Here is a 14,958-nt window from a genome sequence, read left to right as displayed (position 1 = left end):
GCTCACTGCAACCTCTGCCTCTTGGGTTCAAGCGATTCTCCTGCCTCAGCCTCCCAAGTAGTGGGGATTGCAGGCACACACCACCATGCACAGCTAATTTTTGTGTATTTGGTAGAGACAGGGTTTCACCATGTTGAGCAAACTTGTCTTGAACTCATGACCTCAAGTGATCCGCCCACCTTGGTCTCTCAAAGGGCTGGGATTACAGGTATGAGCCACCACACCCCGCCAAGCAGAAATATTTTGATGCTATTAATGCATTTGTCATTTCTATTCTGTTTCATCCATGTGTTCTGCTTGTTGACCTTTGTAGTAGTCATTTACAGTGAAAATAATTGACAAATGAAATGGAGTTGTGTTCTTTAAAACAAACATACAAACAAAAACAAAAAATGAAAACAGACAAATGAACAAAATGGCCAAGTAGGTGTTTAAAGACTTAAATAGAGCAAAGAATAAAATGATATTTTTTTAAATGTTAAAGAATGATGATGTGTTTTAATACTATTGTTAACTAATGAATCAATTTATGTTTAGTCTGCTTAAAATTATATTTGGCTTCAAGATGGACTACTGCTATCAATTGATTAGACTAAAAACAAACAAGCAAGAAACTAGACAACACAAATGGGGGAAAAATAATGAGATGTCTTGGACACTTTCCTGGCTGTAGGAAAAGAGCTTTGATAACAGGAGTGATGAGATATAATTAAGCACAAAGTAACTTATATGCTTATTTATCAGTGAAACCTTCAGTTCCAGATCATTTCTTCTACAAAAAACTAAAGAATAAAAATCAGCCTTTCAGTCACTGGGTGACAGGATGCACTTTGATTTTTCAAGGAAAGGAAACCCACGATCACAGGCACGCACACACACACACACAAACGCACACGTGCACACGTACACATACATGCACAAGCTCAAGCACATGGACACAGAGTACTTTGGCAAGTAGAGTGTTAGCTCCCCCAGCATGAGCTTCAGGCCAGACTCAGTGGCTGTGATAGACCCCTGTAGCCATCTGACAGATTTTGATAACCTTTTTATGCAAAGCAACATGAAGGGCCAATGAAGGATTGTTGATTTTTTTTAAGACAAGCTCTTGCTCTGTTGCCCAGGCTGGAGTGTAGTGGCACCAACATGGCTCACTTTAACCTTGAACTCCTGGACCTCAGTTTCCCAAGTAGCTGGGACCACAGGCATGCACCACCATGCTCAGCTAATTTTTAAAATTTTTGTAGAAACGGGACCTCACCATGTTGCCCAGGCTGGTCTTGAACTCCTGGGCTCATGCCATCCACCTGCCTCAGCCTCTGAAAGTGCTGAGATTACAGGTGTGAGCAACTACACCCAACTGGATTGCTGAATTTTTATAACATGTCTCTGGGAACTAAGATCCTTTGAACTACCACCATTGTATTCCTAGGACTTGGTGTGACCTCAGTGGAGCAATGACTCACTTCTCTCAGGTTTTCAGACTTGGAGGAAAATCCAAGGGTCCATTTGTAGTATAATGCTAGGCATGAAAGGCATGAGGAAATGATAGGAGCCTCCAGACAGAAGAGATCTCCCACCTGTGACTGATGTCTATTGAGAGACAATGCTATCCCTGTGATTGAAGTTCTAACACACCGAAAAAGTATGAAACCAAGAAAAGTCTCTGACTCTTTCAACAAAAGTATTCCATATTTCAAAAATTTTCAGAAGTAAGGATTTCTTAAGGGAAAAGCCCTGAATACATCAGGCTTTTTTTTTTTTTTTTTTTTTTTTTGAGATGGAGTCTTGTTCTGTCACCCAGGCTGGAGTGCAATGGCGCGATCTCGGCTCACTGCAGCCTCTGCCTCCCTGGTTCAAGTGATTCTCCTGCCTCAGCCTCCTGAGTAGCTGAGTAGCCTCCTGAGGCATGCACCACCACACCCAGCTAATTTTTGTATTTTTAGTAGAGATGGGGTTTTGCAGTGTTGGTCAGGCAGGTCTTGAACTCCTGACCTTGTGATCTGCCTGCCTCGGCCTCCCAGAGTGCTGGGATTACAGGCTTGAGCCATTGTGCCTGGCCTAAATCAGGCCTTTTTAAAGAATAGGATCAGAGGTCTTGTTTCTTCTTCTTAGCAAGGTCTTGTTTTCCTGGCAAGGCCTTGTTTTCTGCTTAGAGGCATCACTACAACAAGCCTGTCATCTGTCAACTTCTGAATCCCTTGGTGGGATTCAGAAGTGTAACCCCTGCCCATGTCTCTCCATTATGGGAGTCACTGGATTCTGTGGTTGTTGAATTAGAACATGCCTCACTAGGTGTTGGCTATGCCTATTTGAGCTGAACTAGAAATACAAATTCCTGCTACACATATTTCATATTGCAAAGTGTTCTACTTTTTGAAAGCTTTTGAGTAAATGGCAAATCTCAACTGAAGACTTTGACTCTTCTCCAGGAACTACATTGACTATACAAGGAACTGAATTGGAAGAATGAACACAGCCTAGCATTTGGTTTTGAATGCTTTGATTTCTTAGGTGGCTTTGTAGTAATGGATGGAAAGAACAAAGATCTGTATTAAACACATGCTTGCAGCACCTACAAAAATGGTTTATGGTTTAAAAGAAGAGGGGGAAGACCTCAGTCATTCTGAGTTATTACAGCTCCAGGAGATGGAAGTGTTTTATTAGCCCATGTACATGGATAGATACAGTGCTACCAGGAAAAAACTAATAAATTATAACTAAGGTCCTATGTATGGACCTTAATATTCCTTGGGTCTGACGATGCAGGAATTTAGCCAGGCAAGCTGAGATAAGGCCCTGACCTTTGCTCTACTTTTTATGATCTTCTTCCACATGCCCTTTTTTGGTTTAACTATAACCAAGATGATTTCCATTAGATTTTCTAACAACTGCATGATGTGTGTGTGTGTATGCGTGTGTGTGTGTCTGTGTGTGTGTGTGTGTGCATAGCAGCAAGGCCAGATGATAACAGCAGGATACATAACCCCAATTTTTAAAATATTATGTAATGTAGAAAAGGAGTGCACACACCTGTTTGCTTCCTTCCCATTGAACAACATTAGGTTGAACGCCAACAATAGAAAAACAGGTGCTGTTTAGGTTTGGATGTGGAGCCCCAAAAATTTTTAAAAAAAAGAAAAAAAAAGAAAGAAAGAAAAAGCACAAGGCTTTAGAGAAGGCTTTTTTAGGCATAAAGTTAATTTATCATTTTGGCCCTGTTCTGCTAAAGATACAGAATTTGCAGCAATTCTACCTCCTCATGGCCTATTTCTCTGACCTAAAATGTGTATTTTCTTTACAGAAATAAGAATTATTATGACCAGCTAGTCCTGGGGTTGGGTGGGGGGCAAGAAAAAAAGAAAATTGTTTTCTTTAAGTAAAGCACTTAAAATTATATGTTTTTTTCAAACCTGGTTTTATTCCTGTTCAGATTGGTCATGAGTGAAATGACATAGAGTACTTAAAAGAGTTAGATTTTCATGTGTTATTTTGTTACTATAGAATTTGTACTGGAAACCTAAAAACGGCAGATATACATTTAATAACACATTGTATTACAAGGAGAGATGTTTTGCTACTCTGATCGTGAACTTGGGAACAAGGAACTCCTGGGAGTTGTGGGAAAATATCTGGACTGAAATTAGCCAAGTGTTGTGGAGCAAGATTCATATCCTCAAACCTACTTTTACTGCTTCATTGCTTTCTATGCAGCAATTTTTGGCCTCAGTGAGGAAAATGTTGTGTTTGTGGAAACATAAACTATTTATGTCCACAACCATCACACAAACACAGAACTGCAGTAATTTGGCTAAATAGTATATAGCAACGTGCAGTCTGGGGTTTTAGAGAGGCGTGTTTCAAGCTGCACGTGCGACATTCTAAGGAATATTAGTCAGGCTTTTTGCCTGCAGAGCCACTGTTCAAAGAGGCCTGGCTCAAACCCGAAACACTTGGAAGATTGTCTAAATCCTAGAACCCATTTTTTGCTGTACTTTCAGGGAAGCTCCTTGCTGCAAAGTACTGAAAGTTTAGATTGTTTAAAACATTAGTCAGAAATCATTTCCTGGAGTGAAGATGCTTCTCTAACTCATAGGCACATCACTGCCTTCATCATCTGTGTAAAAAACATATCATTTCAAGCCAATTATGGTATTGTCCATCTTAATGGGATCCTTTATATCAACAGACATGTAGTCTAGTGAGATTAGGAAAGCACAGTGACAACTTTAGCTGTAACAGACATTTTAGTTTTACCAATGAGTATTGAATATTGAGAATGGGCCTCAGTTCCTCTGTTAACATGATGAGTGTTTCATAGATTGCTTGAAGAGTAATGAGAAAATGTGTGATAAGCAGTTTGAATGCCTCAGAAACAGGTGCAGCACAAGGTGTGAAATACAAAGGAACTCCAACAGTTAGCTCTTCTCAAATTTTAATGTATATAAATACAGTGTCATTTCCTGAATATGATCCCTATTCTTTTTCCATCATTTTCTTGCAAACACTGTTATCTTCAAACCCTCTTCTACTCTCACTTCCTTCACTTGTCTCATCTCCATGTTTTCCCCTTCCAAAGGCTGTAGAATAGACCATTCGTTTAATTAATTATGACCTTACTCAAAAGCATAACTCTCTTCATGGCCTACATATTAAACATCAGTTCCAACCCGGTTATCAAGGGCTTCTCTGGTATGAATACATTATTATTTTATAGCTTCATTAACTTCACCTCCTTATTTATAATCTATGTCCTAGTCAAATTGAACTGCTGCCTTTCACCACCAAACATGACATTTACTTTCTTACCCCTACATTTATGTGGTTTTCCCTTTAGTGGAATGCCATCTTCTCCCACAACCATAGGCCAAATTCACCTTCTTAATGTATGACTCTTTTAATATAGTTCCCATTCTCACATTTATTGTTAGATTCATGCCTGACTGACCTGATTGATATTTTCTGTTGCTGCTGTGAATATGATCACATAATTTCCCTGGGTTTTCTTGATAGTTACTACTGGTATCCAACCATATCATCTCCAGATAGTGATTATTTTCTCTTGTCATTTTCTAAAGTTATCTCATAATTTTTTAATTCCTGCCTTATTGCATTGGTTAGAACTTTAAGACCAATGCTGAATAGTAGCACTGCTGGTCAATATCCTTCACGTGTGTTTGACATTCATGAAAATCTCTTTTAGAGTTTCACTGTTAAGGATCATTTAGATTATTAGCTAAAAGCAGATATTCTTAGATGATACAGAATATTATTCTAGTTTTACAATACAAAGACATGTTTTGAAAAACCCAAAATCATTATATTTTTGCATTTTGGCATTTTAAATATAAATATAAGCATATATTTAAACAAGTACATATATAATATCCATTTAAACATGCATATTAAAAACCTGAAAATGCAAAGGATTGTTTAATGAATCTCCATGTAACCATCAGCAGTTACCAGTTTTGTTTCATCTTAATCCCTGTCATTTCTCTTCTCTCTTACAGTTTTGTAGCAAGTCCCAGACATCTTATCATTTAGTATATAAATATTTCAGTATGTATCTCTAAAAGATAAGGACTCTTCTATTTTTAAATATAGCCATAACACAATTGACACACATAAAAATTAATGATAACCCCTTAACATTATTATTCATTATCTAATCCATGATCAGATTTCCTACATTTGTAACTGTTTGAATCAGGATCTGAATAAAATTCACAACCATTGTGATTGGTTGCTATATTTCCTAATGCTCTTTTAAGTGTTGATATTTGAATTTTTCTCCTTTTTTCACTCTTTGTTTGATTCTAGCCCTGGCTCCTTTTGTCTCCTTTTTCCACATTTAACTTTTTTTAAAGAAACCAGGTTATTTGTCCTGTAAAGTTCTCTGGGTTTTATTGCATCTCCTCTTGATGCCACTTAATATAGTCCCTGTAGGTTACATGTATGTGGATGTTTGATTAACCAGGTTTGATTTTTAAGGATAATACCTAATAGTTTTATAAAAATTGACTTTCTAATTTCATCAAAGGTTGATTCATTATCCATTGAAATGACCATATGGCTTTTATTTGTTGATGTGCCATGATGTTTTTTTTTCATTTGTTGAATAAGATAATGAATTTACCTTATGATTTCTCTCTTTTGACCTTTCAGCTACTTTCATTTCTAAATGGGCTTTAGTTGATGAATAAATTAACATATGTCATTAAATGTCACATGGTAAATTCAGTAGCTTGTTGAATAACTGAATCCTTGATTCTTGTTGGATATTCAGTCCTCTTTGTTTTGATTTGTTTTGTTTGGTATGAAAGACTTGACTAGTTTGGAAAGTGACAGGTTAACATTTTCTACATTGACATGACCTTCTTCCACCCAAAATGATCCTGGTAGAAAATGCAGAGTATAGTGTGCCTTCCACATTTAGCCTGGTGAGATCTATAAATATATCAAATTAAGCCAGTCAAATGGCCTGCTGATATTTGCTTTGCAGGCTAGACAGATTGTACTCCTTTAGAATCTAAGTATTGATGGAAAAGGATTCAAGGGACAGCTTGAAAGTTTGTGGACTCCGGCTATGGAAATTTTATACTCATATAAAACTGTCAGTGATTAGTAGAAAATATATAGCAGAACTGTGTTTCTGGAATTGGATTCTCAGCTAAGAAAAGATTATTGGCTTTGTGAAAAAGAAAATGTAGCTTTCTTGTAACTCCATTTAGTCAATTATCCACTATGGGAAGATACTTTTCTTCTTTGGAAAAGCTATGACATCCTCCAAGGTATTTGTATCATTGAGATGTTTCTCCTAAGAAATAGTAGACTTAGCATGATTAGACTGTGTCATGAGTAAAACGCACTGTCTGAAAAACAGAAAAAAAACCCCAGCAACTTGTAGGTTTGAAAAATAACCTTTCCTGGCAATCTTATTTTTCTAAGGATAACACTGTCTAATGACACCAAATCATTTGCTCAGCAACTGCTGGGAACTTAGAATCTGCTTTCTGTTTAGCTACAAATGAGATCAGTGTTACAACAAAAATTATAATTTTGTTTTATGAGGAGAAACATTGAACGGTCACTTCATTCTGCTGAATAGGAAGAAATAATATCAGGGTCTGCCCAGAGACCTTGTAAGGGAGAGAGGAATCTTATGCACTTAGGAAGCATTTTCTGATTCACTTATGTGACCTTGGGCAGCCTTCCCTGTGCACTTTTGTGAATTCTTAGCTAGAGATATTTTATTAAAGACTGCAGAACTATTCTGTTGAGATGATCTGTATCCTCCTTTAAAATATAGGATAAACTATAAAATGTGCTAAGATCCTTGATAGTCCTACCATTCTATATGTGTTTGAACAATGCCAAAGCCCAAGTTCATCAGTTAAACCAGTTAATCTCCATTGGCCCTTGGTGTCAACTTGTTCTTTGGACAAAGTGTCACCTTGTAGGAAGTCTGTAAACCTCTAAGTGCTCCCAGCGTATTAGCTAAGTCCTGAGTTCCATGGAGTTGGATGCCCTAATTCTGCTTTAGAAAGTCCTGGTTCCATTAGTGGTCTCCTGAGAATTCTTCTGGCTTCCTTTTTTGCTTCTTGAGCAGAGTTCAGTCAAGGAGAGGTCAAGAGAGATGATATGTTACTTCCAGTCACTATATTGGCTCTGGGAACCTCCAACTCTAGGCAGGTTTCTTTGATCTTCTCTGGTCACTTTCTTTCCTTTTCAAGTACATATTTGCTATTCAGCAAAGGATTAAATGACTTCTCAGGAAAAAATGCCAACCCAGAATGACAAGGCTTCCGTGATTCTGAGCCTGACTCTGAACCTTTCCTTTGGAAAACTAATGATTCCACGTATCATTCCCTTGGCATTTAGAGAAGCTACATTAGGTGGCACAGCTCTTTCTACTCAGCTTCCACAGAGCTTCATCTTCAGGAGCCATCTCAGCATTTTTTCCCCAGTAGGACTTCAGTCTGCTCATTATACCTAATTGCAAAAGAGCTATATTCAGAGCAAGAATAATAATTTCAGATTTTTTAACTGGACATCAAAGAGCAGGAAAGTATGCAGATTCCTAAACACATAAGCATTGAAGATATTACAGGTAAGGTTAAAAAAAAACCTGTAATTTTGTAGTGACTAGAAGTTTAATTTTCAAATATTTAAAATGTGCATATTTTATTAAGCAAATGATGTAGAGTTATTTAGTTTAATTTTCTGTAAGTAACTCATAAAGAATTGTCCTAAAAACTGTGGGTGAGGACTAATTCATTCAAGGGAAACAGGATCTAATGATTGCTTTGTGGGGTATACACTGTATACTCATGCTAATTCCTGCTAATTGTCAAAGAAGAATAGTGGCTTTTTATCAGCAGTTTGCATTTGTGTAATGGTCCTGGTCTACTGGTTTTGTCTCCTTCACTGATAAGGAAAACACCATTTAAAACAAGCAAGAAAAGCAAGCCATCCTTTACAGCATTATTTTCTTTTTAGCCTGTCTTGAGAAGAAAAAAACCCAGCAGTCTACGGGAAATACTGTTTGATTCCATGGGAAAATATTTAGTAACAAGCAGAGAACACTTGATTATTTCTCAGCTATTTATTCTGCATATTTACAAAATGGACAATAGTATTATTTCCAACATCTTAAGTTGTAAACAAAGTTAATATTACATTTCACATACCATGGACATGACGCTATTTTAAAATATTTTATACTTTAAAAAATTGTTATGATAACACATAATATATAATATTGTAAGTAAGTTTAATTCTTGTAATTTGGAAATTCAGTCAGAAATATTAAAGAATTGTGTAGATCTTGAAAGGATAAAATAATCATGCATTTATACTGATTTCTCTTAAATTGTTCAATTTTATTTTATAAGAAAATTAAGTGGTTATACATTTTTGACAAGTAGTTTTGATAAAGTTAAACATAGATTATTGATATTTACTTAATGCTTTATAATCATTCAGTGATTGTCACTCCAAGTTAGGCCATCTTTTTTCATATTTTGCAGAAGAATGATTTCCTAAGAAACAACTATTGAGGCTTTGTTATATATGTAAAATTTCAGTCTGGACAGAATTTCTTTTTTTACTTTTGTTTGGTCAATATTTATGTCATCAGTAATAGTAACAGTATCATATATTTGTGTGGAGTGTTGGCAACTGACAAAGTGTTTTAATAAACTTGGCAACAACCCTTTGGTATCTCATTTTGGGGTATCTCATTCTAAGGCAGGTAGATAGAGAGAAGTCCCACAGCTAATAATTGGCAAATTGTGCCTTGGACCTGATTCTTCACAGCCAACTTCAGTGTTCATTTCACTACATTTTATCTATGAAGGTTTTCTTCTAGGGAGAGTTGGTCATGGTCTTACAGTTTTTAACCCCAGTGATTTTGGTTGTTATCATTATGTCTTGCACATAATAAACAGTCACTAAGGAATATGGGTCAGGCGCGGTGGCTCACGCCTGTAATCCCAGCAATTTGGGAGGCTGAGGTGGGCGGATCACGAGGCCAAGAGATGGAGACCATCCTGGCCAACATGGTGAAACCCCGTCTCTACTAAAAATACAAAAAAAAAAAAAAAAATAGCCGGGCATGGTGGATTGTGGCTGTAATCCCAGCTACTCAGGAGGCTGAGGCAGGAGAATTGCTTCAACCTGGGAGGCAGAGGTTGCAGTGAGCCAAGACAGCACCACTGCACTCCAGCCTAGCAACAGAGTTAGACTCTATCTCAAAAAAAAAAAAAAAAAGGATTGTGGAAGGAGGTGATGAAGGAAGGAAGGAAATAAGGAAGGAAGGAAATAAGAAAGGAGGGAAAGAAGGAAGGAAGGTAAGAAAGAAGGGAGGGAGGGGCAGGCTGGAAGGAAGAAAGAGGGAGGGCGTGAAGGAAAGAGGGAGTCCTGTTGTGTGGTAAAGGATTTTTGGAGCCCCTAAATGATGATAGTTGTCCCCAAGTTCTCAGCTGTTTCAGAGAACTGTCCAGCTTCCCCCGCAATTATCATTTGTCCTGACCTTTTTTGCCAAGACAGACCAGGTCTAGAGTAAAATACTACAAAATACATTCTCTGGTATTAAAAAGGAATGGCCAAAACCGTAATTACTTTTGCACCAACCTAATAGTAAGTTACTGCTTTACCTTATACTTTCTTCCTTATAATACTGTAGTTGCTGACATACCAAAGAAAGTGTGTTTGGGATAAAGTGGTCACATAAATGGCAAACATCAAAGTAACGTCAGATTTTGTAGTGTTTCTGATCGCTGTTCATTTAGTAGTCACTAGAAGATAACTCCCAAATTGTGAAAAACTAGCCACAAATCGGAGGGAGACAAGGTTTAGGAAGCCCTGAATGAGTGAGAGCTACTTCACCTCCTTCCTGGAACAACTATTGCGAGGGGGGTCATCTTTTATATATTGAAACTTATTTTATCTTCCAAATTTTAGTTTACCTTTAATACAGCTCCTCCCACCTCCCCAAGAAAGAATGCTGTTTGCTCTGTTTGGCATAGGACCCTTTGTGTCTGTTTCATTATGTCCTGGTTGAATGACCAAATGGAAACTGATTTAGGAATACTGAGTGTGTATGGCACAGAGAAAAAATATCACTGCAAAATTTATAGGCCTGTGTAAGACTGTCAGGGCACTGTGTTCAAAAAAGGAGAGCAAAAGGAAACCTGGCGAAAATCTGAAGGGTGTATATAGCACCATCTCCATCCTGGGTTCTTCTGACAGTTATAGCTTATTCCTGTGCTTGGCTGCTGGTTTGGAGCAGCTGCTTCCAGTCAGTTAACACTTTGCATCACCTGGGAGCGCATTGCTGCCTTACAATTCGTGATCATTTTTTGATCTCACTACTGCTAAAGGATAAAAGTGCTAAGCATAATAATCCATAACTGTATGAGATACTTGCTACTTCATTTCCTTCCAAGAATCAGTTTGCTGTCAAATATCCCATTTCAGGTAATGATCTAAGAATTTTTTAAATGAATATGTCAGAGCTAGGGGCTTCAGGATAGCATTACAAGGATAATCATTTCAGGGAGATATATTTTTAAGGCCTTTTAAAAAAGGGTTGTTTCTAGTTTTTAACATATTTGTTCATCTTATTTTGATGATCTCATAAGATCAGAAATTCTAAGGAAGCGGTATGTCTGTATGTTGCTTATATCACTGCTATTTTTTATTGTTAGTTTACATTTTATAAGGAGTGTCTACATTTTGGGGGGAGGTGGAATGTTGGTTTTGTTGTTTTTAGCAAAAGCCTTGGCATTTGTCCTGAGAGAGCCCATGCAGTGTTTGCTGTTCAGGATGCATGAAGGGTAATCTTTAGCAACCTGTCAGAGATGCAGAGGCCACTAGGGTCTGCTTGAGGTTCAGAGTTCCTCTGCAGGACTGCATGGTGACAGCACACCACAGGTGGCCCATTCAGCACTGTCACCTGGGGCAGCAAGGATACCCTGCTCCATTTGTCATCCCATGGAATTCTGTCAGCAGTTGAAAGCCTTTAAGCACAAAACCTTTAACATTCAAGGTAAACTTCCTAATTTTTTTTTCTTTTTTTTTTTTTTTTTGAGACGGAGTCTCACTCAGTCATCCAGACTAGAATGCAGTGGTGTGATCTCAGCTCACTGCAACCTCCACCTCCCAGGTCAAGCGATTCTCCTGCCTCAGCCTCCTGAGTAACTGGGACTACAGGCGCCTGCCACCACGCCCAGCTAATTTTTATATTTTTAGTAGATACAGGGTTTCACCATATTGGTCGGGCTGGTCGCAAACTCCTGACCTCATGATCCGCCCATCTCGGCCTCTCAAAGCGCTGGGATTACAGGCATGATCCACTGCACCCAGCCAACTTCCGGTATTTTTAAAGGCAATTGCCGTGGATGAAAATATTAATACATAGCACCTAAATAAGTAGTTTTCACATGAAAGGATAATATTATGTTAAAATTATATGCTGTGTGATATATAGAAATGTTGTATACTCCACGATTTTACAGACCAAACAGTGAAAATCGTGTTTCCCCTCTTCTTGAAGATGTTAAATTATAGCTGATAATTGATGGTAAAAATCACCTGTCTACTCATTCTTTCTTATTCCTTTTGTTTAGTTGTTTGCTTTGTAGGCCTGGAAAAGATGCCTTGAAATGTATTTTGAAAACAACTTTTTGTTGGAGTAATAAAAAATTAGTCCAATTCTTATTTATCCATAGTAGTGATTCCAGAATAACATGCATCTTCTTAGGAATAAAGTTCTCCTTTAAAAAAAAATAAATAAATAGCATACATCTTTGAAGTCCCCAGATTTCCATTGTCAAGCTTTTTTTCTCATTGGTACATACCCAAATTAAGAGCCTTCCCTACTTGCCCGTTAATGTTTGCTGCTATTCATTGAATGCCAGTTTTTTTGTTTTGTTTTGTTTTGTTTTTGGCCAATTCCTTTATCTAGATTGTTCATAATCTCTACAGTATTCTGTAAGAGTGCCATTACCCCTGTTTTCTTGATGGGAATATTGAGCATCTGACTGGTTAAGTGATTTATTCAAAGCCAGTAGGAGACAAGATTTGAACCACATCTGTCTCCAAAGTCCAAGTTGTTTTGAGTGTCTTTTGCTGTTATTCGAAAAAGCCATGCTGAGATCAATGAAAGAGGTCAAAAAACATGCCTTAGACAGGATAATAAGAGGCAAGCAAGGCCATGAGTAATTCAGAAATGGAATAATCAGATGTTGAGTATTCTAGTCAGACAGAATAAAAATCAAGCAGGGGAGAAGACAAAATTAGGTTATGTGTCACAACAAAATGTAGACTTTCGAAGGAAATGAACAGGAAAGGCAGAAGAAAATGGAAAAATAATATATGGCAGGTCAAATAAAAGTAAACAAGGGCATATGAAACTCACATGCAAATAATAAAATAGAAATTAGTGAGGAAGACAGACAAGGAATTAAAAATTCATAAGAATGTATCAGTAGACAAGAAAAAAATTTGCCTCTAAAGATGGATTTTTTTTTTCCTAAAAGAGTATATAGAATCTACGCTGTCTTGATATTATTGGTTTTGCTTTTCATCCTGATAATATCATTGATAAACATTGTGTACATTAGACTATTTTTGGTTGGGACTGAGTATTGCCCATGGTGTTCCCAATGATATGAGAAGAAGCACCCTGGTACTAAATGCCCTGGTGGCCTGGGGCTGAGAGGTTTAGCCTTGTATAATTCATGCACCCACTTTCATGTAATGTGAAGTTTGACAAGTGAATATTAAGTTCATTATATGAAGGTGTTGCAAACCAAACTTGAAACATATTTCTACCTCTCATTCTAAATGGAGATATTTTGTTGTGTTTTAGTCTACATTTACAGTGATATTAGACTCTTTCCATTTCCCTAAAAGTATGATGACATTTGGACATTCAACCATGTTCCTCTAAGAAATTAGAGTAGAAAAGAAATTTAGAAGAGAATGAATTCTAATCTGCATGTTAATATGTATCTGACTAATAATCTGTAACGTTTTCATTTGGAACAAATAAGCCAACTTGTGTTTCTTTTTCAATATATACATCATGTCTAAAAAATATAAAGTCAATAGGCATGTAAAACATTTCAAAAATAAAAAATTTTATCAATTAATTGCCATCAAAAATAGATGTCTAAATTGAGCTTCACTGACATGACTTTATACTATTACCTTGAACCTTCCTGAGAAATGTATTTTACTTAATGACAATAGAGCTTCTCTTTTCCAGCTACCTGGAAGATAAGATATTGGTTAAAAAATGTTGAGCCCCTTTTCCTATTTAGTTATTATAAAATTAGTTAACTCTATAATTCTCTCTTTTATAATTTGATTCTATGTAATTAGACCCACGAAGTGCTTAACTTCTTTGCTATTGTTTGTAAGGTCTGCAAGTGTAGTGAAATCTGTACCTTATATGAACTCTTCCTTTTAGGATTATTTCAGATTAATGGCTGCTTAGAAGGGGAGAAAAAAAAGTCAATGTTAACCTTTCTCCTTTCTCTCCTCTTCAGCTACATCTACATCCACCACTGGGACAAGCCATCTTGTAAAATGCGCAGAGAAGGAGAAAACTTTCTGTGTGAATGGAGGCGAGTGCTTCATGGTGAAAGACCTTTCAAACCCGTCGAGATACTTGTGCAAGTAAGAAAAGAAATTCTGTATGTGGCTTATGTCTATAACTCCCTGTTTCAGATGATTCTATGTCTCATGATGTATTGTTGCTTTTTTTCCAGTTTTGTTGCATCATGTTGAATAATGCTGTTTTATATGTAGAGTGTTTTAAAACATTCACACCATTCGTCATCACTCCTCTGTCATATCCAGAATTGCTTTTTGCTCTTTTCAATGTGTGTGAGGTTTTTTTGGGTTTTTTGTTGTTGTTGTTGTTGTTTGTTTGTTTTTGCCATGTTATTTATATTGTTGCTTTCCTTGTGGTTTTTCTTGTTGTTATTCAGAAAAGATATGCAGATATCACAGAGGCCTATAACTTTTGATATCTACTTCTACATCCAATGTATGAATTAAGCTGCAAGATAATGTTGCTTTCTTATCCCAGTGATCACCTGCAAAATGAATAAGACAACAAAAAGAAGCAGAAGGGCAGAAGATTACTTACTGACATGTATCTGTTACACTTGGGATTGTCTTATTGTTGCATAACTATTTTTTAAATGGAGTTTAGTTTTATATCACCAGTAAAAAAAAAAAAAAAGAGAAAAAAGTAAATTGCATATATTTGGAAATGCATTGTGTGTAGCATCCCTGTGGGTGACAACAGTGTTCTTTCATTTGTCTATAGATCTATCTAGAATAGCACTTTCTTTCCAATAACCTGAAGGAGTGATGCACCATTAAGAAGTATCCAATTTAGGCCCGGGCATGGTGGCTCACGCCTGTTATCCCAGCACTTTG

General features: G+C 36.9%; 1 protein-coding gene across 14 annotated transcripts in view; it reads left to right on the top strand.

Moving 5' to 3' along the window:
• Window positions 1–14,958, top strand: part of NRG1 (neuregulin 1) — a 1,213,919-nt gene that overhangs the window by 1,133,304 nt on the left and 65,657 nt on the right. For 12 of the 14 annotated variants that reach the window (XM_011977713.1, XM_011977712.1, XM_011977704.1 and 9 more), the window contains one exon: window positions 14,058–14,187. In XM_011977713.1, the coding sequence (XP_011833103.1) occupies window positions 14,058–14,187 (130 nt within the window). Of the gene's footprint in view, window positions 1–7,890; window positions 8,111–14,057; window positions 14,751–14,958 lie in introns of those variants that run through there. The other 2 variants (XM_011977714.1, XM_011977716.1) reach the window with 2 other exon arrangements.

This window comes from Mandrillus leucophaeus, unplaced genomic scaffold (assembly GCF_000951045.1).
Source record: "Mandrillus leucophaeus isolate KB7577 unplaced genomic scaffold, Mleu.le_1.0 Scaffold183, whole genome shotgun sequence".
NCBI lineage: Eukaryota > Metazoa > Chordata > Mammalia > Primates > Cercopithecidae > Mandrillus > Mandrillus leucophaeus.
The sequence above is the reverse complement of the archived record's forward strand: the minus strand, read 5'-3'. Positions and strand labels throughout refer to the sequence as shown.